Source organism: Podarcis melisellensis (genome assembly GCF_964234715.1).
Source record: "Podarcis melisellensis genome assembly, chromosome: 6".
Classification (NCBI taxonomy): domain Eukaryota; kingdom Metazoa; phylum Chordata; class Lepidosauria; order Squamata; family Lacertidae; genus Podarcis; species Podarcis melisellensis.
The window spans coordinates 46473541-46498800 of record NC_138538.1 but is presented as its reverse complement, the minus strand read 5'-3'; the positions used below and the strand labels follow the sequence as shown (position 1 = coordinate 46498800).

General features: G+C 44.5%; 1 protein-coding gene across 3 annotated transcripts in view; it reads right to left on the bottom strand.

The window, feature by feature from the left end:
• Positions 1-756: 756 nt before the first annotated feature.
• Positions 757-25260, bottom strand: part of TULP1 (TUB like protein 1) — a 35173-nt gene continuing 10669 nt past the window's right edge. Inside the window, exons 4-15 of one of the 3 annotated variants that reach the window (XM_081915948.1) lie at positions 19036-19168; positions 16944-17096; positions 16014-16169; positions 14684-14797; positions 12598-12732; positions 11950-12050; positions 10969-11139; positions 9624-9736; positions 7834-7942; positions 6102-6200; positions 4792-4963; positions 757-1122 (exon numbers count right to left, since the gene is read on the bottom strand). In XM_081915948.1, coding sequence (XP_081772074.1) covers positions 989-1122; positions 4792-4963; positions 6102-6200; positions 7834-7942; positions 9624-9736; positions 10969-11139; positions 11950-12050; positions 12598-12732; positions 14684-14797; positions 16014-16169; positions 16944-17096; positions 19036-19168 — 1590 coding nt within the window. In that variant the 3' untranslated portion in view covers positions 757-988. Of the gene's footprint in view, positions 1123-4791; positions 4964-6101; positions 6201-7833; positions 7943-9623; positions 9737-10968; positions 11140-11949; positions 12051-12597; positions 12733-14683; positions 14798-16013; positions 16170-16943; positions 17097-19035; positions 23030-25260 lie in introns of those variants that run through there. The other 2 variants (XM_081915949.1, XM_081915947.1) reach the window with 2 other exon arrangements.

Sequence of the window (25260 nt, the reverse complement as noted above, 5' to 3'; positions counted from 1 at the left end):
ACCTGCATTCCATCTCACTAGTCTCAATGGGCACTGGTCGCCACTGGTTTTGAGAGGTCGCCCAGCTCACCCAACAATCCCACAGCAGTACTGAAAGTAAGCTGTTAAACGCCAGAGTTATAAATTATATAAATACAAATCGAATAAATACCCCAAAAGCAACTTATACATTTACATCTAACTAGTTTAGATTAGTAGCTAGGCAGACTATGATTTTTAAAATGTCAAGAAATTGGAGCTTGTCCCACCACTTACTCTTTTATTGATGGTTATCAGTGGAGAGAAAAGAAACCCCAGCATCCATGTAAATTATATATATCCTTCCACATGTAAATTATAAATTATCAAAGAGAACCCACCACACCACCAATAATCTAAAGAAGTCAAATTCTCCTGGGATTCAAAGAACCAAACAATGGCTAGTCTTGACTGTTAAGTATATATACACACAGGAAGTGACTATTTGATAGCCTGAGACCATTAGCTGGTTCCAAATCCCTTGGCAGTGAGTAACTTAACAGAGACTATTTTTCTTCTGTTTCGTTTTGTAGCGTCCTAGAGTTATGGACCTTCCAGAACACTGCAGCGTAAAGCAGCTGTTTTGCTGGGGTTTGAGCACTGTTTCTTTTACAAGGCAAATGCCAAGGACATGTGTGTGCATATGGTGTTGCCAACTAAACCTACTCTGTGAATACGTGTTCGTGCTTATTGATTCTGCAAGTTCTTCTTCTTCTCCTTCTCCTTCTCCTTCTTCTTCTTCTTCTTCTTCTTCTTCTTCTTCTTCTTCTTCTTCTTCTTCTTCTTCTTCTTCTTCTTCCATGTTGGAAACATTCAGCAATACCAGTTAAGCTGTTCTTCCTGTTCACACTATCTCATTTGCTTTATATCATCAGACAAATTATTGTCCGCAGCAGACAGCAAGATAGAAGGGGCTTTGTTTTGATTCTGCCTCTCTGGCCCAGACTCAGGACAACCTGGCCATGATGTGCTACTCGCAAGCCAGCTTCCCATCAAAGCTGGATAGGGCGATGGCAAAAGCTTGCACAGCACACAGTGGGTAGTTGTAGTCCAGGGTGAAAGTATCATCAGCTACGCGGCCAAACTGCAAGACGATGTAGTCCACTGTAGGAAAAGAGGTGAACACACCATCATTTCAGCAGATGGACCAAAAATAGGCTCTGCTACAATGCCATAACCCCCACCCCAGAATGAATAATGACAACATCTGGTCCTCTGTGCCTTCCTGTTGAAAAAGACTCTTCACCACTGGCCCACTGTCATGAGAAGAATGGGGTTCTGGAGAAAGACCCATTTCCAGAGCTGCCAAACTTTCATAATCCCCCCCCAAAAAAAAACTTGTAGCATTTCTATCTTGACCAGAACCTTTTGATGTTATTATCTTGGCATAGCTGCCTCCAGACATTTGAAAGGAAGTTGGATGTTCCTAAGATGTCGTCACCAGAGGTGACTTCCCAGAGAATGCCTGAAGAGAACAGGTTTTCTACCATATGGCTTATATCTCTATTTCCAGTGCTAAGGGAGTGTGGCTCACATGGAGCTGAACAAAACCTTTTTATTCCGGACCCTCCTATTCAAATGCTAAGGAGAAAAGAACAGGATGGGACAGGGAAGAGAACAGCAGAGTTCAGGAGTTGACTGGCCACCTGCTGGGCAATGAATGCCTGCTGCTTCTTCAACAGAGCTACCAAGTAAGTACATTTCTTTTTTCCAGCTGGGTGGACAGAGCACAAGACCCAATATGTGCTGCCTCCCCCCTAGAGACCTGCCCCCTCACCAGAATTCCTAACCAAGACATTTGTGGCATTCTAGAGGTCTCTCTGACTCACTGCTTCGGTCATGACTCCCTTTGTTACCAGTGAGAGCAACAAGAAATCTGTAAAAATAACTGGGGCCCTGAGCAGGTTCTTTCTGTCCTGTAATCCTACACCCGAGACAGTAACATCCTCTGATTGGGCTGGACAGGTGACAAGCAGACAAGTCATACACTCGGCGAAATTGCTTGGCTGCCTATGTTTGTTGCTCTCATGTGAATTCTGCAGGGTGCTCACAGCCCCAACACTCGCAAGGGGGATGGAAGTGTCAACGTTTTGTCCTCTTTTTGTATCAAGAGTTGCTTCTTTGAGCATCAACCAGCCCAAGATCAAAGCATGCGTGTGTGTGTGTGTGTGTGTGTGTGCGCACACACACAGACACCACAAAAGGCTTAGGCTCAGATTCTTATAGTCACACAGCAATGTGCACACCCCATCAGATTTTTAAAGACTATGGATCCTGCTTGCATAAACTCTCAAGTTTGCAGCTGATTTCAGCATGTTGGATACATACTGGAGAGACCTTTGAGCTCGTTGACCACAAAGCTTGGGCTATGGTTTCCAACGTGGTCCACCAGTATGCTCTCCTTAGGAGGATGTAATGTGGGCCAAATTAAGTGAGACACAAGTAGCAGTTGTGGGAATAGCTTTTAAGAAGGGAATAGGAACGCCAGGAGGGTGGGGTCTAGATGCTGACCCTGGTGGTAGGGAGGCTTTAGCCTAGTGTGGTCCCAGTCAAGGCTAAGCCCCAGTGCCTACCACCCCCTGCCAGGGTCCTGATCAGAATTAAGGTACCTCAGTCCTGCTACTTACTTTTTAAAAGCCGTTCACACAACTGCTCATTTCATGAGTAACATTTCTTCCAATTTGACCTTGTGATCCCCCACACAGGGCACCCAACCGAGGGGGCACAAAATTGAGAAGCCTCCCAAAGTGGCTTGGGCAACCCAGTCAGGTGCACAGGGTACAAATAATAAAATTATTATTATTATTATTAAGATCCGTTTGTGGGCACCAAATTTTGGTCTTGCTCAAGGCACCATATTACCAGAGATTATCAAAGTCCACCCCAGTCTTAATTTTGATCTTATTTAGCAAATGCATCACGCGTTATCTCATTTAGCAACCCCTAAATGAATTGCACTTCTGATTAGTACGTTCAAGGATGAATCAGAGCTTGAAAACTAGTTGGCAGCCCTTGGCTTAGTCACCCTTGGATCAATGATTGTGTATTTGCTGTTATCCTTAGAGAGTGTTCATAGAGGCATAGGAAAACTTATATTATGAGTTATGTGAGTGACTCAAATCAATCATCAGAGGCATAAGGGATCTTGGAATCCCCTGTTCTACCTATAGAATATGCTAACTCAAAATATCAACACTGTGATTAGAAAAACACCCTTTAGATCTTTATTATATAAAGAAGTCTAACACTATTTGCACACGCCTCTTGAGTGAAATCAATGCAGTCCTTGGCATCTTGTACCCCAAGGTATTTCATGACTAATTGGAAATGCCAGAACAGTTCTTTTGAGTTGGAGGCTACATATCAATTGGGCAATTAGTGCCCAAGTGGTACCCGTTATTGGCCATTTTGGATTAGCCCCATCAGAAACTGGATGACTATTTTGAGTAAACAGGAACACCTTGTGTACATCATCAGAGTTTACGAGTGTCTCATAAATTAACACTCAAAACTTTGAAGCATACCCAGGAAGAATTCCAACAACACAGAGACAAAACCAGACAAAAGCTTGGCTCCAAGTCATTCAGCAGATCCAAGGGGCTTAGCAAGGAACCCAAACCCTTATTATTCCTGTCTTCTGACTGTCATGCTCCCTCTCGTGGATGATTTGTGCATGCCTCCCTTCCTGTCTACGTTTAGGCAAACTCCTTAGAGAGTTTGGTGGCTCGTTAAGGTCTGGTTGTAAAACTCAACACATTCCCAAATTGTGTTTACAGAGTACAGGCTTCAGGAAGGTTCTTCTCACAGCAGATAGGTCAGGTATCCTTGTATCTGGAAAGTGGACATTCTGGTTTCCTCTGGCCTAAATTACACAACAACTCAGACAACCTATTTCCAAACTCTGCTGCCTTTTCTTTTTAGGTCAGTCCTGGTCCACACATGTACTCTGTGAGGTGGTTGGCATGTGGGGGGGAAACACAACCAATTGCACAGAGGCAACTCCATGTTGCAAGTCATTCATGGGAAAGAGCTTCCCATGCAATCACAGAGATTGTCAACATGCCACCATAAAGCTCTCTCATCTGAACCTCCTCCTGAGTGTTGGTTTCACACAGTTGCAGTTTCAAGTGGCTACTATGCCACAGATAGATGTGTGGTTCAGACATGAAGCGGTCACCTGAGCATGCCATTATGTGTGGCAAACAGTCCTTTTGAAGCCATTATGTGACCACACAGCCCTCATACAGCAGACACAATTTCATGTCTGCTTTGACACTCAGCTAGCATCTGAGTCAAAAGCATCTGCTTATCCAGCTTTCTGCATGCCTTGTCTCCAAATCTGATTGGTTCTATAACTATTGTTAACAATGAACCAGCATCCCAAGCAATTTATTGGCAAAGCATAAATGTGAGAGAAAAGCAAACCCCAACATAGGTAATATAATGACGCTGTCATTATACCTTTCCTTTCTGCCCCATCTCTCTTCAGATTACAAGCTGTCTGTTGAAATGGAGAGTATAATACAAGGGCTACCTTGCTCCACACACTTTATTGCCTAGAGTAGCAATAATTCCAGAGCCAATCCTGGTTGACCTCCTAAGTTAGCACAATGTAGGATTGCTCCATCGGTAGAGCATGAGAATCTCAGGGTTGTAGGTTCAAGTCCCACATTGGGTAAAAGATTCCTGCATTTCAGGGGACTAGATGACCCTCTGTGATTCTATGAGGTCTGCCTTCACTCTTATGGGCCAAGAGAATTCCATAGGACTTACCATCATTGCTGTGGACAATCTGGAAGTTCTTGACAGAGGCATGAGTAACTCTGCCATGGAAGTTGAGCACATAAGACTGGGTCTCGTCATTCCACACTGGGGCTTTGTTATGCAGTTCGATTAAGTTGTCCATTATTCTGTTCTGCCATCTGATGAGCAGCCCATCATTATCCTGGCAAGAAATGTGAGTAAAGCACAAAATTAAATCATTTCCAAACACGCTTCAGTGCCAGCTGCAGCATTTGGTTTATCTTTCTGTGGATATACCTTTCTGGTTCCCAGAGATAAGGGACCTTGTATAGTATTATAGTGTTATATCTCACTATCATTTTTTTTTATAATGTGGGAATGAGAGGACTGATTAAGAAATACAGTGGTACCTCGGATTACATACGCTTCAGGTTACAGACTCCGCTAACCCAGAAATATTACCTCGGGTTAAGAACTTTGCTTCAGGATGAGAACAGAAATTGTGCAGCAGCAGCAGGAGGCCCCATTAGCTAAAGTGGTGCTTCAGGTTAAGTACAGTTTCAGGTTAAGAATGGACCTCCGAAACGAATTAAGTACTTAACCAGAGGTACCACTGTAAAATAAAATAAAATCAGGGTCATAAATGGCACCCACTGCAACACTTATACTGAATGTGGGCTGAGCTGCAAATGGACCCACCTATCGGAGCTTCCTCAAGGCCACCAGTGTGGCCAAAACAAAGGTACAGGACTCTGAATGTGGAAAATCACTTGCAATTCCACTTGTAACTTAAAATAGCAAAACAGTGATTGGGTAGCACTAGGAACATCCTATCATGATAGGATACTAAGGTTCCAGTATATTAAGGGTGTCATGCTATGGTGAGCATCCCATCAGTGCACGGATATCAACTTGCTAGACGGAATGTCCCCTTTTCCTTCCCCTGTTCTGAGGATTCTTCCAACGCCTCTGAGCCAATTGGGGGGAGGGCCTGCAGGGAGAGGACAGAGGGGGGAAAGCCCCCTTTGTGACAGTGGAAGACCTCACATGGTTTGCACTGAGGGGACTTGTTAGGTGTACTCTACCCCAAGTGTGTACACTGAGAGACACCTGCCAATCCTTCCAAGGTCTTCTGCCCCTCCTAATTTTAGTTGCTCATATTTTTTGAATGGAGATCCCTGCCCCCTCTGGCCCTGGGGGCCCTTTTTATTGTTCCATTGGTGGTGCCAGGCTGGCTGGAGACCACAATTCTGGCACTTAGGCATCAAAATCTCCTATCTCCCTTTCCCCAGATTGCCTCTAGGATTGTGTCGTAGATGCTTATCATGTTGGTAACTTACATTTCGGGGTCGGATTGGCACCCTCTCATTGTCTGAATTCATTCCAGGGATAATCACTGTCATTTTTCGAGGTCCCTTGAACCCTAATACATTTGTCTCCTGAAACAGAAACCCCAGAATGCTTATAACTCAATCACAGTCATATATCCTCAAAACATGACTAATTTGTTTATATTCCCCCAAACTATCTGATTCGTAACAGCTTAAAGCAGCTGTCTTGTCAGTCTCAAGCTTGTGCTACAGCTTTGCCATGATAGTGTTGCATCCTCCCAACATATAAAACAAAAATAACATTGCTATAACATGAAAAGGAGTTAGATACCACTGATTTTTTAAAAAACAACAACACAAAACCCTTCCTTTCTCTGCCTTCTTAGCCTGGCAAGAGTATTTACCAGTGATGATCAAATGTCAGCATGTGGGATCTACATTTTTTCTCTCAAATAAAACCCCCAAGGTTTTGTGTTGTTTGTTTAAAGAATGTTTTTATTATATGCTTCACAGTTTATTTTGTGTATGGAGAAGAATGGCTGTTTGGCAATACACTCTAGCTGAGAACTATTTGTATATCTGGAAAAAAAAACACTAATAAAAAGTACTTAAATTATAATAAAGACCCAAGGTCCACCAAGCAGAGTCAGATGCAAAATAGTGGCTCAGGAGAGAAGAAATACATTTAGAATTAAAGAACAGGGTGCCTCTGAGCACATGCTGCTCAGCTCAATAATTTGTTTTCAGGGCCAGGTTCTATCTTCTGCCTGTCCCTAGCCTAGAGAATGGAGGAGATATTGATGATATGAAGGTGCTTGCATCTGAAGATGGCAAGCATGATTGTTCTGTTAGGTAAACACTATTGCTTATTATTTCCCCTCTAAGAATTCTGGGTAGTGCAGTTTAACCCTATCAGAGTTATAATTCCAAGCAACTCCTAACCAACTACCATTCTTATAAGGGCGTGAGCCTTGAGAGAAGCCCTGGAGCATCCATGTCCGCAAAAATGGAGTCGGGTGAAGCTTGTGCCAGCTGCAGCATTTGCTTTACCTGTCTGTGGATGTAGATACCTTTTTGGTTCCCAAAGGATAAGGGACCACCCTTGGCTGGACTGAAATGTGGCAGGGTGGTTTAAAAAGGAAGTGGATTGGACAGGGACTTGGCTAATGTAACACATGCCTTGGAAACATCTAGGTTAGATTTGAAAAGGCATCAAGGTATGACAAGCATAACTCCACCCCCAGCCTTGAATTATCCCCAGCCACTCCATGCAATGTAGACCCTGCAGATTTTACCTGCATTGGGTGACACTAACTGGTCGGCATTAAGACTCTGTTCCACTCGGGAACAGTTTTTACAGCAGACAAAGAGTTCTCAAGCCTCCCTTGGGAAAGATCCTCACAAGCATATTCTAGCCCAGGGGTAGGCAACCTAAGGCCCGGGGTCTGGATGCGGCCCAATCGTCTTCTCAATCCGGCCAACGGACGATCCGGGAATCAGTGTGTTTTTACATGAGTAGAATGTGTCCTTTTATTTTAAATGCATCTGTGGGTTATTTGTGGGGCATAGGAATTTGTTCATATTTTTTTTTCAAAATATAGTCTGGCCCACCACATGGTCTGAGGGACGGTAGACCAGCCCACAGCTGAAAAAGGTTGCTGACCCCTGTTCTAGCCACTGCAAGCAGCTGCCCAGGAGATTATGGCTAGAAAAGATGGAGTGGCACAATGTGGTTCCTTACATAAACAACAGCTGCAAGCTCCTGGCGCACATTTGACCAATCCGAATTTGCTCTGTCAGGATTCACGCCATTATCAAACACCGAAAACCGAGTGCCCATCAAATTGGATCTAAAAGCAAAACAAAAAACCACAACAGCAATCAGGCAAAGCAGAGGAGGGTTTCAGAGTCAAGGAGCCCCTTTGCACAATTACCCGTTTTCCGTTAAAATAAACACCGTAACATTGAGTTAACTAGGTATACTGTGCATCAATGTGGGTATAGTCTATATGTGTGTTTGTGTAAGAGAGGGAGGGAATATGGGAGTGGGATGGGATAAGGAGGGAATGGAAAGGTCACTCAATCAGGGCATCTTCAGTATTTCCAAATGCCCAGGCCTATTAAATTGCGACATGTCTCTCCTCTGGATAGAACCGGCTAAACCACTTCTGCCCTGCCCCTAGGGACAATCTTGATACCAGATCTGATAACAGGGTGTGTCTGGCTTGCTGGGCTAGGGGTGTAATTATTGACAAATCTCCGCACCAGGGGAAAGAGAGGCCACACTTTAAGGGAGAGGCTGTAACTTGGTGGTAAGCTCAGGTTTTGCATGCCAAAGATCCCAGGTTCAGTCCCCAGCATCTCCAGGCAGGGCTGGCAAAGACTTCTTGATCACTTAATCTAGATGGACCAATGGTCTGACTCTGCATAAAGCAACTTCCCGTATTCTGGACATTTTTTATTTACCTGTGATCACCATCTGCAATGTAAATATGCAAAGACTACCCTACCCTACCCTCACATATAGACTTGTTTGCAATCAGAGTCCTGCTACTTGGGAAGTCAGTATGGGCTGCCCAAATAAGCTAAAGTAGCACTTAAAATGTGGGACTTTAGCCGTGCAACACTGTAAACTGCCACGCACATTTATGGTGCTGTATACACAATAATGTGGGATGCGGGTGACGCTGTGGGTTAAACCACAGAGCCTAGGACTTGTGGATCAGAAGGTTGGTGGTTCGAATCCCCGTGACAGGGTGAGCTCCCGTTGCTCGGTCCCTGCTCCTGCCAACCTAGCAGTTCAAAAGCCCGTCAAAAGTGCAAGTAGATAAATAGGTACCGCTCCGGCGGGAAGGTAAACAGTGCTTCCGTGTGCTGCTCTGGTTCACCAGAAGCGGCTTAGTCATGCTGGCCACATGACCCGGAAGCTGTACGCCGGCTCCCTCGGCCAATAAAGCAAGATGAGCGCTTCAACCCCAGAGTCGGCCATGACTGGACCTAATGGTCAGGGTTCCCTTTCCCTTTACCTATACACAATAATAGTAATAACCAGTGGGACCTGCAACAAAATATTGTAGTGTGGAGAGTTCCCTCCTTAATAATTAGAGTTGCTTTTGGAGTAATTCCAAGCAAGGAAATCCCAGTTTGTGGCACCTTGCAGCAACAGAATGCATAAAGCAAGCCATCTATCACATAGATGGGGAATTTGAGACCCTTTTTTATGTTGTTGGACTCCAACTCCCGTCAGCCCCAGCTAGCATGGCCAATGCTCAGGGATGATGGGAATTGTAGTCTGGAAACATCTGGAGGGCCATAAATAAAAGGCTATCTCATTTGCTCCCTTCTGTGTAAATGTGCCCCAACTAGGCAGAAATTCGGAACCCATCAGAAATGAATCTTTCCCAGACACAAAAGCTAGCTTGTTTTTAATCAGCCTTCCTGTATTTAAAGGGAACCCTATGTTGTGTGATGGCATTGCTCCCTGCAGAATGTCCTGTGATGTCTGAACCGCATCTTGATGTCAAGCCTAACCTCAGCTTTCCAATGAAGTTCTCTCCATCCCGAGACAAGTCAGTGGGATCCATGGAAATCAGGTAGTTAGAGGTCTTGCTCTTTTTGCGCTTGCGACCAGCAAGTAGGAAGACCTGCAAGAGACAGGTGGAAGTAATGGCTGCTGCAGTTTCTGTCTGTAATGCATACAAAAATCCCAAGCTCCACAATTAATTATTATTATTATATTTTAAGTCCTCAGGTAGCTTCCATGCTACATGCCTTTAGGGCTGCTGAGGCATTACTTTTCCACAGATGGGAAATGAATTAAGGTGGTTGTGCCACAGGGTATTTAGTACAGAACTGTGTTATCTGGCAGCGCCCATCCCCATGACTCTCCTATGATGTTTTCATAAAAGTAAGTCCCATTTGGCAAACATCTCCTGAGACTTTAGTTAGAAGCATCCTTCTTGCCTCTTCCATCTCTAGTTGCTTCAGCATTAGTGATAAATTACCCCCTTCATTAAGCAGTTTCTGTTCCGTGCACAAGGGGTGGAGGGGGTTTAATTACTGGTTTCCTCTTGTTAAGAGTCTTTAAAATTGTGAAATAGCTCCGTTTCACAATTAGAGAAATAAGAGAAGCCAAAGAGCCACAGCAGCAGTGAGCGCATATTGGTTTGCCAGAGACAAAGTGGGCAGAGGCTCCCGTTTCCAGAGTTGTGTGCATTCTGTAGAGAGGAATGGAAATCAGCTTAAAGCTTTTTATCTCAAGAGTGGTTTGATCCATTTCCTCCCCGATGTACAGCTGCACTTGTGAGAAGAGATCGCTGTGTGTGCCTCTCCAAGCAAGGGAAAAACCTGAGCAGCCTTGAGAATGTACAGTGGTACCTCAGTTACATACGCTTCAGGTTACATACACTTCAGGTTACAGACTCTGCTAACCCAGAAATATTACCTCGGGTTAAGAACTTTGCTTCAGGATGAGAACACAAATCGTGTGGTGGCAGCAGGAGGCCCCATTCGCTAAAGTGGTGCTTCAGGTTAAGAACAGTTTCAGGTTAAGAACAGACCTCCCGAACGAATTAAGTACTTAACCCGCGGTACCACTGTACTGGGAGAGTGTGTGTTGAATTTCCTTTCTCCTTTCCCTATGTCTCTGAGGCCGCTCAGGCTTCCCCAGCAGCTTCTACATACATAACAAAAGAGAGAGTGCGCATGTTTTGCAATTAATGCATGCATTAATTTGGCCCTTGGAAAAGAAGTTGACAAAGGATCTCTGCCAAGAGGGAGATATTTACCAGCCCTTTTACCCATCCTTCTAAGTGGCTTTGCTGCAGGACCATCTCTGTTTCTGCACAAAAGGCAACATTCCCACTGAGCAACTCACCTTTTTGTCATTATCCAAATGAAGGTAGTACGTAGGATAGAGGCCCCGGTCCATCCCCTTCTTGTCTCGAGTGACCCGACACTTGATGGTCACTCCTTGCGGAGCTGGCTGCAGCACAAATTCCTCCAGATTGTCCACTTCAATGACTGGGGAAGGAGGTCTCTCTTCCTTCTACAGTCCAGCACCAAGAAAGAGAAGGGAGGTTTGTTTCAAGGACATTGTTCTGTCCCAGGCTTTCCAGCATGACCTCTACTAGTCACCTGCTGTGTTTGTGTTTCTTCATCTTTTTCTTTTTCTTCATCATCATCATCATCATCATCATCACATATATGGCCTCATCCCCAACCATGTCTATCCTGGTTGCTTGGTTGGCTAGTTTCCCTGTCTGTTGCAGTAGATCTCCTGCTACCTAAATTCCACTTGCTTAAAAAACTCAAGTGTGACCCCCCTGATTCTCTGAGCAGAGCATCCTGGGACAAAGGGCCAGATTGCACTGGGAAGGAGGTGTCAGGGGCAACAGTGGCTGGTCTCTGTGTGAACTGAGACTGCTGCACTCTCTGAAATCAAATGCCCTCCCCATCAGGGAATCCATGGTTGGCTTCTCAGATCAGGAATGTCGTAGAGAAAAGCCAGACGGCAGCAAAGGTGAACAGGGTTGCAACCTGGGCTGGAAATTTGCTTCCCCAGCTGTAATTTAATTGTCTGTTCTGGAAACTGGTCCTATACAAAGAAAAATGAGGAAGACAAGCTGGGGAAGTGGACCATGTGCTTGTACAGTGCCTTTGTTGCAATGCAGAGAGGTGGCTAGCGCTGTTAATAATACACCATAGCTTCATTCCTGCTTTTGGTAAAGATTTGTAGTCCCTCCCCCATGAGAAATGACTTCACTAAAGAAACTGCTCTGACTTTCACAAAGCACCTTCTTTCAAAGGGGATTTTGAATCCCTCACATGCCCCCTAAGAGCATTCCCAGCAATCTACCTTCTTGGATTTCTTTGTTTTTCCTTTCTTGTTGGTGTTCTTTTGAGCTACTGCTTCTGTGGGCTCATCCTCACTTTCATTTTCAGTGGCTTTGGGAAGAGCTGCAGAAAAAAAAAGAACACTCTGCTTAGTGGCCACCCAGTGAGTATGCAGACTGGCCTTTGTCAGAGTCCTGGTGGAGCTGGTTGGAGACCCATCTAGTCCAGCATCCTGTTCTCTAGTCTAGCATCCTGATGACTTGGACTTTTCTGTATTCAATCTGTGAAATGGGGGGTGGGGGTCCATACATTTTATGAAGTCCCCTAAGCAATTATCAAATTTCCCTTTAGAACAGGAACCAGTAATGGATACAAGATAACTGTAAGACAACTCTGCTTATTTCTGGGGGTGTAACAAATTAATGAACACAATTGCATCAACCAAAGTCAGGCTACAGTAGCAGTAGCAGTAGCAGTTGTTGTTGTTGTTGTTGTTGTTGTTGTTGTTGTTGTTGTTGTTGTTATGTCAACAGTGGGGCAGCAGCATTCTGCATTAGCTAAAGTTGCTGGACCAGCTGTAATGACTGTGTTTCAGTCTTAACCGAATGCACCTTCTTGCTCCATCTCCTTACCCTGCTCACTGTTTGCAAGGGGCTGATGCTGCACCTACCTTTCTTTTTAGTTTTCTTCTCTTTGGCGCCTTCTGCCCCCGCCTGAAACATGGAAGCTGTGCTCTTCTTTTTTTCAGTTTTTCTTGGCTTGGTGCTAGAATCTGAATCACCTTCTGTCTCACTATCTTTCAGATCTAGTGTTGTGAAGAGCAAGGTTTTTAAATTGTAGAAAGGAATCAGGCTGTATTTTATTTTTGGTAATGATATCTTGCTATATACTAATGCAGGGGTCAGCAAACCATGGTATGCAGGCCGGATCTGGCCCAATTGCCCTCAGGATCTGGCCCATGGACGGTCTGTGGATCATGTGGATTCTGTTCGTTAAATTCTTTTTGTCATTTTTTTCCTGCACTGCCACTTTTGGGGGGCACCATTTCCCCCTCTCCCTCTCACACACTGTGGTGCCTCCTCCCCCCTGGCTTCTCCCCACCCTGCATAGAGGAGGAAGGGGCCTGGGCTGAGCTGGCTGAGCACCATTTTGGGCAGTGCCTCTCTGGAGCCAGCCAGCCCTTTGGGCTGCTCGTCCTGCCGCCACTGCCACCAGCCTCTGCCACTCACAAGGGAAGGCACAGGAGCCGTGGTTGGCAGAGCACAGCACAGCGCCTCTCCGAAAGGGCTGGTTGGCTCCGGAGAGGCGCTGCTCTGCGCCCTGCCAACCACGGCTCCTGTGCCTGTCCTTGCAAGTGGCAGAGGCTGGCAGCGGCGGAGGGACGAGCGGCCCAAAAGCAAGGGCAGTCACAGGAGCCACGGTTGGCAGAGCGCAGGGCAGCACCTCTCTGGAGCCAGCCTGCACTGGCAGCACCATAGGTAGGCAGCGCGAGGGGAGGGAGGAGGAGAGAGAGTCCTCTCTGCCACGTGTGCGCAGTGTGGCCCGACACAAGGTCTGGGGGACTGGGGAACCAGCCCCCTCCAAAAAAGGTTTGCTGACCCCTCGCCTAATGGATATCCCGGGGTCTCCCCCCAAACCCCCAGGAAGTGCTGATTAGCAGAAGAGTGTTTCTTAACATCGTATTTGCAAAATATAAGCATTGGCAATAGAATAATTCCACACCTTCATTCTAAATAATGGAGCTTGGTTGCTTCCTCACTCAAAGTTTTGGAGACTTCTCATGCCTCAAACTAGGAACAAAAATACATACTTAGACTCGCATGGGGGGTGGTGGAGTCTCTCCTATCAACCCCAGCTACCATGTCCATGCTGGCTGGAGCTCCTGGGAGTTGTAGTTCAGAAAATCTGGAGGGCATCAGGTTGGCATAAGCTTCTTTAAGCCTTTAAGAGGCTACCAGAATTTTTTTGGTTTTCACTACACAGCTCTAAATAAACATTTTGGTTCCTTCCCTAGTTCATTTATCTTTGCATGGCACCATGGCATCCATGTAAACTTAACTTTTAGAGGGGGGGGGAGATTATAGCACAGAATGCTTGCTTGACCCATTTATAAACGTCCTTTTTCATTTCATTTCATTTATTTTTGCCAAAGCACCTTAAGGTAGTTTACAATTTAAAATGCAAATGCTACAAAATACAGAACAGAGAGTTCTCTCTGATGATACAAGCTCTTTGATCTGGTCTTTTGGATCTTCTGCCACCCCCTCAGGGCATGCAAGTGTTATGTAGTCCTAAGGAAGGTGGGGTGGGACTTTTATCATCCTTCCTCTGGAACCTTGGAAGTTCAAACTTGATGTTACACAAACAGCTTATAGCAAGAGCCCTTTAGCCTTTGTGGTGGTGGTGGTGGGGAGCCTGGAAAAACCACCTCAGTAGCATATCATCTAGAGCAGAGAAGTGCTAGGGGAAGGTCCTCTCCAGTAGCTTCCCCCCCCCCACTGCCCCCAAACCACTATGCAGTTTTGCCCTGGAAGACCCAAATTATTTGAGAGGAATAACAACTCTCAGCACCCTTAACAAACTACACCCTTAACAAACTCAGCACCCTTAACAAATTCCTGGAGGGAACCCATGACTGTCTAAAGTGGTATAATCCTGCTTTAAATGTACGGTCACCAACAGCTAAAGGGAATCCTGCAGAGGGTGGAGCTGGGGGAACAACTAAGCAGATCTCAGTGCAGGGGGGCGGGTTTCACCTTTCTTTTTAACTTTTTTCTCCTTCTTGTCCCCATTGACTTGGAAGACAGACACTGGTTCCTTCTTCAGCGTCTTGACAGTTCTTGTCTTGACATCAGCTTCAGCTTTGTCTCCTGTCCAAGGGGGAAATGATTAATAAAGGGTGTCATCAAGAGGTTGGAGAAGACAGCGACTGGAAAGTGGCTGAAGAGAGAACAGTCAAGGGAGATGGATTGGGGCAGATGGGGCGGAGGAGGATACAGCAGGGGCTCCTCCAGGCTTCATTTTCTGCCAGGTTTCTAGGCAAAGATTTGAGCTTCAAATCTGAATGTCTGAGCAGTGTTGTTTGTTTGTTTGTTTGTTTGTTGTCTTGGCGCTTTCCCCAGGAAAACCCATGTTTTACCGCTGAATTGGGGCAAATGACAATTGGGTTTTCTGTGGATGAACTGCAGGTTTACCCGAAGAAAGCGCTGGGACAACAATAACAAAGAATGGAAACAATACAAATGGAGAAACATTGCTGAAGAAAGGTAAGAGTTTTTATTCATTTAGTGCTCTTGTGCCTGCTATGAGCCAAAAAGGCTGAATCAATCAATTAAGACAAGACACTCCCTGCCTGTAGGGTTATAATCTAAAAGTCATGAGACAAAAGGAGAAAGGCACAAGGAGGGAAGAAGAAAAAAGCAAACATGGGCACAAATTATTTTAAGATAAATAGTATTTCTTGCAATGACCAGCTGGAATGGAAATAGTTCAGGGGCAGTAGGAGGTGGTTGATGGAGCCTGGCTTCAATCTAAACATATGGGTGATGAGCAGAAAGCAAGGAAAGGGGGAAAAGGATGGCTATAGGATGAGAAAGGGGGGGGGGTGATTGCAAAACATATGAGTCTTCATTGTAGCTCACCCTCAAATGCCTTCCCTTAACCATATTTCCTGCAGGACATAAAAGTCATGTGTGCCTGTGTGTGTGTGTGTGTGTGCGTGTGTGTGTGTAACACTCTCCCACAGGAGGCAATGATGGCCACCAAGTTTGATGACTTTAAAAGAGAAGTAGACACATTTATGGAGGAGAGGACTATTGATGGCTACTAGCCATGATGGCTACGCTCTGCCTGCACAGTTGGAGGCAGTGATGCTTCTGAATACCAGTTACTAGAAACCAAAGGAGGAGAGAGCGCTCTTATGCTTGAATCCTGTTTATGGGTTTCCCACAGGCATCTGGATGTCTACTGTGAGACAGATTCCTGGTCTTCCTCACAGAATTTCGGTTTCCAGGGGCTCCTGAGGAATAAGAAGTAACTCTTCAACCATTATCTATGGCTAATAAATGGCCACTAAAAGCCACTGACCTTTACTTTTGGGCTTCCTTTCCTTAATGCCAGCAGATGGAACATCTTTGTGGATCTTCCTTTTGGGTTTTTTTGGAGGATCTTCGCTTTCTACATCATCTTCCTCCTCTTCATCATCATCATCATCATCATCTTCTTCTTCTTCATCAGAGTCCTCTAGAAGTTTGAAATTTGGACAAACAGCAGTTAAGGAAGGGAAGTGAGAGGAAACAACCACATCAATTGATACAGCAAATGTTATTATAAACAGAACCCAGTCGCATTGCACCTTGATGTATACCTTTAGTTTTGGAGCTGAGGACTTTGACACTGCATAAACAATCATTGTTGTTATAACCTACCTCCCTGTAATAGTAAGCCAAAGGAGGAGGTGGAGATTCCAAGAGGTTTCAAGGAGGAAGGTGGTGGTGGAAAGAGGACTGGCAAGTTGCTTATGGATTAATACTAATTATTTTTCATTAACTATTCATTTTATCAATAAGTGCACCTCTGCCTCTTCTGCTTCAGAACAGATGTCTCTGTGACCTTTCTGTGAACTGTACATAGTGTCCTAGCCTATTTCTTTGATGCAGAACAATTTAAGAAAAAGGGCTCCCATGAATGAATGAATGAATGAATGCTCATTTCATTTCCATTCACACAATTTCCCATTCATTATTTTTTTTACCATAACAATGGATGAGCAAATGAAGTGCACACTTTTAATGACAAATGGGCAGCCACACTGAAAAACTGAAACTTTGACATGTGCATTTCTGCTCTGGGAGACTTTTACCATAACAGCCTCTGCCCTCTACACACTCACCCCTCAAATCTCTTGAAGAAAAACATTCAAGAGCTGGAAATTAGAGGCAGGGAAATGGAGCATCTTCTTCTTCTGCTGCTGCTGCTCAAAACACTGGCTGGAGCACAGAATGGGGAGCACCTTACCTTGTTTCTTTTTTGATGCCTTGGTCACAACGAGATGAGAAGAGGCAGCTTCCTTCTTCTTCCTGGGCTCTTTGGTGCTTTTGGCAGGTGGGTCCTTCTCACCTTCTTCTTCTGGCTTCTCTTCCTTTTTCTTTCTCACTTTTCTGACAGCAGCTTATGACAGAAGACACCAGAGTCAGGATGGATGAGAAAAGAGCACTAGGGGTGTGCATACAATGGCAGATAACAGGAGGGAGGAGAGCTGTAGCTCAGTGGTAGAGCATCAGTTTTACATGCAGAAGGATCTAGATTTCATTTCCAGCATCTGCAGGAAAGATTCCCTGACTGAAATCCCAGAGAACCTCTGCCTATCCGTGTAGACAATATTGAGCTGTATGGACCAGGGGTCTGGTTCGGTACAAGGTAGTTTCCTGTGTTTCTATGAGGGGGAGGGGTGCAGTGATGTGAAAATGGCCTGTCTGAAAGCCAGTCTTAGGATTCATGAGGCTGCACATTTTATAAAGTGCAAGGGTGCCTCCAAGACTGTCAGTATTCTGCAGGAGGGATTCTAGGACATACTGGGGAACTGGATTTAAAGCGCCCTGTTTCCCTAGCACAACAAACCCACTTTTAAACAGCATCAGACCTGTTGTAGTTTGGAAAGTGACAGAATGTATGAACAACTATCAAAGAAGACAGAAAAATATGCTTCAAGCATATCAGGATGAATGCCAATCAACGCTCATTAAAGAGCAGTTGTAATCGAACCTTCATATAAGCTTTGTGCAAGCAAATCAGGATGATTGATGCAATAAACAGGTCGTCTGGAGGAGCCCCAACTAACTCACAGAACTGGTGTTTTGGGAACAAGCGCTCTCACAGCTGGGCCATTGGGAGAGTGGCAAACACCTTACCTGTGTGAGAACAGAGTTTGCCCTGTGCTCCCATTTGAGGAGAAGGAATACCAGGAAGCTTTGGCTACATGTGGTAAAAGGATGATTTCACAGGAGCCAGTGGGGTGAGGGGCTGTGTGCAATGTCCTTCTGGCTGAGCTGCCTGCCTGTGGTGTTTCTGCCCTCTCCTGGATGAAGCAGATTAGGACACTGCGACTGCACTATGACTACAACATCAGGGTAAGGGCCAAACTGAGGGGTTATCCCTGCTCTATCCAGGCACAGGTTTCCACTTTAAAGCTCTGTGTCTGAGCACCCTTTCTTTTCTCCTGGAGCTTTCTCTGCGAAAACTGGCTGAACCAGAGCAAACAGCTATTCAGGCTTTCCACAGATTTTGCTCCGATTCAGTTTTAAAGAGTGGGTTTTCGTAGGGAAAGCTCCAGAGCAGAAAAAAGTGGTGTTTGTACATGGAGTTTTAAAATGTGGACCGTGCCTAGAAAGTAAGGAGGAAAGGTGCTCCAGGAGCATGGCATAAGTGGGCTCATGCCAAATTCCTACAAAATGGGTATTTAAAGTACCGTAGGAGCGAGTGGGAGGAGGAAACTAAGCTCATCCCAATCCAGTCTTTCCTTCCTAAAAGCACTTCTCCCCAGCTCCTTTGTTTTCCGGTGGGGTTTACTTCTGGCCTCCTCAGCAGTAAATAGTGAAAAAACAAACACATGGAGGGAAAAGCATTAGCTTCTGCCCCAGCCACTATGAATGGCAAGGTTGTAGATGTGGCACCATCATAAGCCCCTCTGGGCAGTGGCTGGAATTAGGGCTGCAGTCTAAATCACCTTTCACAACCCAGCCATGAAAACTGCTGCCACTCAGCCAGCCCCTGTGTGCCTGCTGGCTGATGGAGACAGCAGTAGGGCCGGCATGAAACTTGTTTGTGGACCAGTGCTTGAGATGACACTGCCATACTTCTGGTTTGGCTGCGGGGTGTAGGATATTATCCTGTGGGGAGGTACCTGAAAAGGGGAGAGCCCATTGCTCAGTATTAGATCACAGGCTTTGCATACATAGGGTTTCATAACTGGTAGCATGGTTGGGAAAGACTCTTGGGGAAGGCCTTGGAGAGTCACTGCCAGATATGGGAACAAGTGGTCTGGATCACCATATGGCAGCTTCCTGTGCTAATCTACCACAATTCCTGGAACGTTGGTTGTGTCCCTTACCTGGTCGGGGGGCACTTGGCTCTTCCGCATGGCTTGATTCCTCCTGCTTTTTCACTCTGGTCTTTCTTGGCTTGGCCTCCAGTGAAGCAGCCTCCTGCCGTTTCTTCTTTGGCTTCTGCTCCAGCAGGTGAGGCTGCATGAGGGGACATGGGTTGTGAAAACCAATGCAACATCTCTCTCCTGAAATGACCCCCCCCAAATGACCCTCTTGCAGACAACTGCTGAGAGTAGCCTGGTGACGTGCTGCCTTGTTCTCTGATAGTAGGTTGGGAGGCTTTGGGGAAATGGCTTTGGGCTTTTGGGGAAATGGTAGTCCAAAGCCTACACAGCAAATGTAGCCCATAAACAGTGCACTGTATCTTGTTTTGATAAACCTGTGCCCCATTCTTGTTAGGAAGGGGCCCCAGTTTTGAGAGAAGGAAGCAAGCCCTGATGGTTACCATGAGAACAAGGTGTTGGACTAGATGGGCCATTGGCCTCATCCAATTGGCTCTGCTCATGTTCTTATGTTCACCTGACATGTGTGTTGAAATCTTTACCATCTTGTTGCCCTAAGCTTTGCAACAGAGAAGAATTCCAAGGTCCTGTAAACTCAGGAGAGAGTGGCATAGTTCAGTAATTTTAGACTTATGTGGAAGCTCCATCTTCAGATGACAGTAGCGTGCCCTTCCTACCAAATGTGGTAAGCTAGCCCTGCTGTGTTTGGGGACCCTGGACATCAGCCTCAAAGTCCTGCCCTGATTGAACCACTGATCCAAAACATGCTCAAATGGAAGCGGGACTTCTCCTATGTAATCAGAATGTGGAGAGACCTCTGTAGCAGAGCAGAGGCATTGAATGTGGAAGGTTCAATCCTGGCATCTTATAATTAAAAGGTACCAGGTGAGGGAAAGGTCTCTGCCGGGGACCCCAGAGAGCCAGTACTGCATTAGGATGGCCAAATAGTCTGACCTGGTATAAGGCAATTTCTTAGGAGAACTGTGGATAACAGATGAACTTTCTAATAAAATCTAGTAGCAGTGGAGCCTGGTCTATAGGGGTGATTGGGACTCTGTCCCACCAACCTCAGCCTGTTTCCTTATTATACAACAATTCAGGGGACAGGGCTGCCTGTCATGGACTCTGGCTACACCTCTCTGCCTTCTGCTCCACCAGTACCAATGGGCACCGACCACCACGGTCCAATAAAAAGGATGAGGGCTGTGTATGTTGCGAGCGGAGAGGGACCGAGAGCATTACTATTCCCACCGCTCTTCTCTGCCCTGATATTAGGCTACAATGGAAAGAAAATTGTGCAGCAAAGTAAACTGATGACAAAGCGTGGGGATGGGGCACTGTTGGAAAAACTCTCACATTCAGGTGATTCAAATGAGCAGCACTGATTTATAAGCCAAAAGAAGGCTGAGCATGACTCCTTGTGGTCATGCACATCTCCAGGACTATTATTCCTTCACCTTCGTAAGTAAGTATCCTTCCTAAGGGACTGTCCACCTTTTTCATTTGATGAGCTATCTGGGCCAAGTCCAACATTTTTTAAAAAAATTAAAGGCCCACAATAAGAGAGAGCAGGGGCTTTGAAGTTGCCCATCAATAGAGTAGGCCAACAAAGGGCACAGATCACCAGGTCTTTCCCCACTGTAGTGAAATGTACTGCATTTCTAGTTAAATTACGGTAATTATTTCTAAAATTAAATCTGTATATACGAGTCAGCACATGCCATTTTAATGCAAATCTTGTTCCTCTCCCCCCCACCCATTCAGCAATAAGTGACTACCATAACATATTCCTGAACTTAATGTCTTTCTTGCCACTCAATTTACATTTTGAGTCTTTGCTACTAAAATAATCCCAAGGTGAAAATGCTAATGGAAAGGGAAAATAAGCAAAATGGTTAAGCTGGTTAATTTATATTGGGTGCGGATTTTTTCCCCTTCTCCAGCTTGGCATCTGCTGGTGAGAACATGAACCAACCACACAATATGTGTGCATATGCAACATGCTTACAAAAGCAAGTGAGCTGAGTTGGCCCTGAATCAAAACCGTGAAGTAAACAAAGCACTCTCATATTTGCAAAGAGCGAAAAGATGTAGTAACTCGGGTCTACTCACAACTGAACAATGCAGGGAGGAGTAGATGAGACACACAGCCCTTAGTTGAGGAGGGCCTTGTAGGCACCAGGATAGTAACTGGGTGTGTGTCAGAATAAACAGACAAGCCCCATGCGGCCAATATGCAAAACCAGTCCGCTCCTGCCAATCCCACATGCTTAAAACTCATGAATCATGCCTTTAGAATGATAAGGTTAGTAAAAACAAAAAGAGATTTAGGGTCTTTTTTATGTGGCTTCTGGGTGTTTTTTGTTTGTTTTAAATAGGGAATAAACCATAAGCACATTATCATGGTGAGGTGTCTTATAACCATCAAGGCTAGAAGTGGCTCCCCGTCTGTGGAATGCTCTCCCCAGGGAAGTTTGCCTGGCACCTTCATTATACACCTTTAGGCACCAGGCAAAAATGTTCTTTTTAACCAGGCCTTTGGTTGATCCGATTTACATCCTATGCCCTTCAAAATGTGTTTTTTTGGGGGGGAGGTATTGGGTTGCTGTTTTTATTAGGTATTTTGTGGTTTTATATCTTGATTTTATTCTGTGAACTGCCCTGAGACCCCCGGGTATAGGGTGGTATATAAATTCAATAAATAATAATAATAATTTAAACTGAAGAGAAAAGGGGGGAGACTTTAAAAAAGAAAACAATACTTTGTTTTGCATTTATCTCAAGTCAATGATTTTTTAAAATAATGCTGCTGTCACCCCAATACTACTGGGCACGTTTTAAATTTCACAACCAAGCAACCAACGAAAATGTGACGAAACCACACAGCAACTGAACAATGATGAATAGGGCAGAGTCAAAGACACTCATCTCAATTATTTTAGGCTGCATCACAATTAGCACCACTAGGTGGCTCACTGATACCTATGGAGAAACTAAACTGTCTGGTTTATGTAGTGGTAAAAAAGCGAATAAGGAAAGGTGCTATTCAGTTCTGTTGAGTCATCTGGAATTTTTGCCATAGAGTGATGAATGTGTATTGCTCTCTAAATATGTTGCAGAAAATGCAAATGCGTATGCTGAAATAGTGTGTGGGGATTTCCCAGAAAACTGCAATGTTAAAGTCAATATTGCCATATGCTCCAGTTGTTGGTGTGGTGTCCTCTATCCAGCTGCCAGTACATACAACACCTCTCTGAGGTAATGGTTATTGGGAGTTTCAACAAAATTGCAACTAAAAACAGCAACCCACTGATGTGTACTTAAGTCATGATATCCAGACAGCTGGGAGGAGTGCAGTTGTTGCGCCAGTGTATCTGAATGCAGTATGAGGAGACCTCTGAACCTAGTCACACCATGACATGTTATTGTCAGTTGAAGAGACACAAAGAACCATATGAACTAGCTACTACTTTCCTGAAATACTTAAATGGCAGCACCACAACAATGTTTTTGTAGAAGGGAGTAAGGTACTGATTTGTAAGTGGCGCAGAAAAGTAGGAATGGTTCATTGTGGAAATGCTGAAGAACTATTTGACTCAAAAAGATATGGTGGCTAATCTTCATGAAGGATTTTTTTTTAACACCACCACTAGCAACTGGTGTGGCTGCATTCTTAGACACCTTGCTGTGCTAATGCCCAGTCCTTCTGTGTCAAGGGTTTTTACATGGACCTCACCACTTCAGAAACAATAATAAACCGACATATCACCTCTCTGAGGTAATGGTTATTAGAGTTTTGAGAGAAGTTACTTCACTAACATCACATTACTATACTTGTTTACTTAGAAGTTATTGAATCCAACAGGGCTTGCTCCCAAAGGAAGTGAGCATAGGATTGCCGCCTAAATTCTCTGCTGTGACTTCTGAAGTAAAATATCCACTGAATATTCAATAGCCAAGATTCATGGTTAACATTTGACATCCAGTTTTCGGTAACAGTCCTTCCAGTTGACAGAATGTGAAGTTGAAGGGAGAGAGAGAACATGAGAACATTTACCTCAGCTTCTCACATATAAACAACATAGCAAGAGCAGAACCATGTTACTAATTTAAGCCAGAAGCTGTGCCGGAATGTTCCTCACAGAGGTAACATCTGTAGTGTCTCCTCACCTACACAAAAATAGTCTACTGAAGACTTATATTTTGCAGTGGTGGTGGATAAAACCTTGACCTTCTTCCAGTGCAGAGAAAAGCTTAAATTGCAATAAAATATGCCTTCTTAAACTTGACAAGCAGAGTTCATACAACAGTAATCTCATTATAAGGGTTATGTGTTTTTTAAAAACCAGGTTATTAAGTACTACAGCCTTGTACCTGGCACTGCTTGGGAATCCTAAGAATATTTTTTAAAAAAAAACACGAGTGCAGTTTTGAAAGATTTAGCTCACCATCTTGATTCAAAATGGAATCTAATTGTATCCAAACATAGATAAAAATGTGCTCTCAGGTACCATGATGCCAAATTTTGTTGAGTTATCTTAAGAGGTGCCCAAATGCAGAGCAAACAAAATATATAGCAGAAGACTGACATACGATAGAAGGTTATATTCAAAGCACCCCAATAAAAATAACAACAGCAATAATAACAAGAATAACACAACTTACCAACCAGGTCCCCAATTGATGGCAAAGAGGGAAACAAATAAGAATATGTTTATTAACTTGGTCAGGTTGAAAAAGGAATACTGCTATGGAGAAAATATTGCACTCCAATATGGAGAAATCTTGGAATATGTAGATATAATTTATCTCAGCATTGTTACAATATGAGCTTCTTACTCAACATCTGAAGGGTCATAATTTCCCTCTCTGGGACAGGGAGAGTGACTTCCTTCCAAATACAATATTCAATCCTGTCCCAGCAGGCTGAGGGGAAGCTTATTTACTCATTTTTATTTTATTCATTAATTTTTAAAAATTGGACTGTAGCTGGAAATAGCTAGTATATGTAAGTTCAAAGAAAATAAATGTTTTAAACCCACTAGGGAGGGATTGCATTGTGCATTATTTTCTTTCTAAGGGGCTTAATGAGAGCTTGTGTATAGTGATCCATTCCCTCAGTCTACCTTGGGAGCATTTTCACATTTCCTTTAAATGCTGGAAGATGTTTAACTCTGCCTGAACTGGCCACCTCATCTGCTTATGGAAGTGCTTAGGTAACTAAAGCCCTATGGGGATTTGCATTGTACAGAACACTGACCATTAGACAAAGAGACAAAGGCTGATACTAGAAGACCTTTTGGAAGGAATGGACATCTCTCTCTCTCTCTCTCTCTCTCTCTCTCTCTCTCTCTCTCTCTCTCTCTGTGTGTGTGTGTGTGTGTAATGTCCTTGACAGGAACACTCCACGTTGCAACATTTTGTTGCAGCTCCCGCTTGTTGTGTAATAAAAGGAAGGCACAAGTTGGACGCGAGTGGAGAATGATATGTCCCACCTTCTTTCGTTATGTCACACAACAGCTTGTGTGTCTCAGTATTTTCAGCGGCCTCTTATTTAAAGCCTCAGCAGCTTTAAACTTTCATATTGGCTTCCAGAAAGGGCATAAGCTGCAGACACACAATATGTGGAGTGCTTTTGTTGAGAATGTTCCTTTCCCACTCAGTATTCTGCTTCCTGGTCAGGAATCAGCATTCCTTGACCACTGAGCATGCTCAGTCTTCATTGGGCTGTTTTGTGTATCACTCCCCCCATTGGATATATATTTTTTTAAAAAAACAGTCCTTCTGCAAACCTTGATTCCCCCACTTCCAAGCCGCTTCCTTTTTTAGTATGAGTGGTCACATTCTAGCTACATAAACAATGGCACTCACTGCCCGCACATCAGAATTAGGGGGAAGGATTAAAATGACACTAGACCTCAACTAATCTGCACAGTCAGATGCATATACATACATGTGCCTAAATGTGGTTGTTCTGAACAATATATTGCATTTGAAGCATCAGTGGACAGCTCACCAGTATACCGTCTCACACAGAGAGTAAGAAGACCATGACAAATATGGCTGTGTTTACCTATGAAACACTGGCAGTATAGAACGAATATCGCGAGCCAAAAGGTGCTCATAAATAGCCTGTACGTAACAACAACTCTGTTCTTCTGAGATTGAGGTCACTCGGAGCTACGGTGCAGAGGAAGAAGCAGATGGATCAGATTAGGTGCCCTGCAT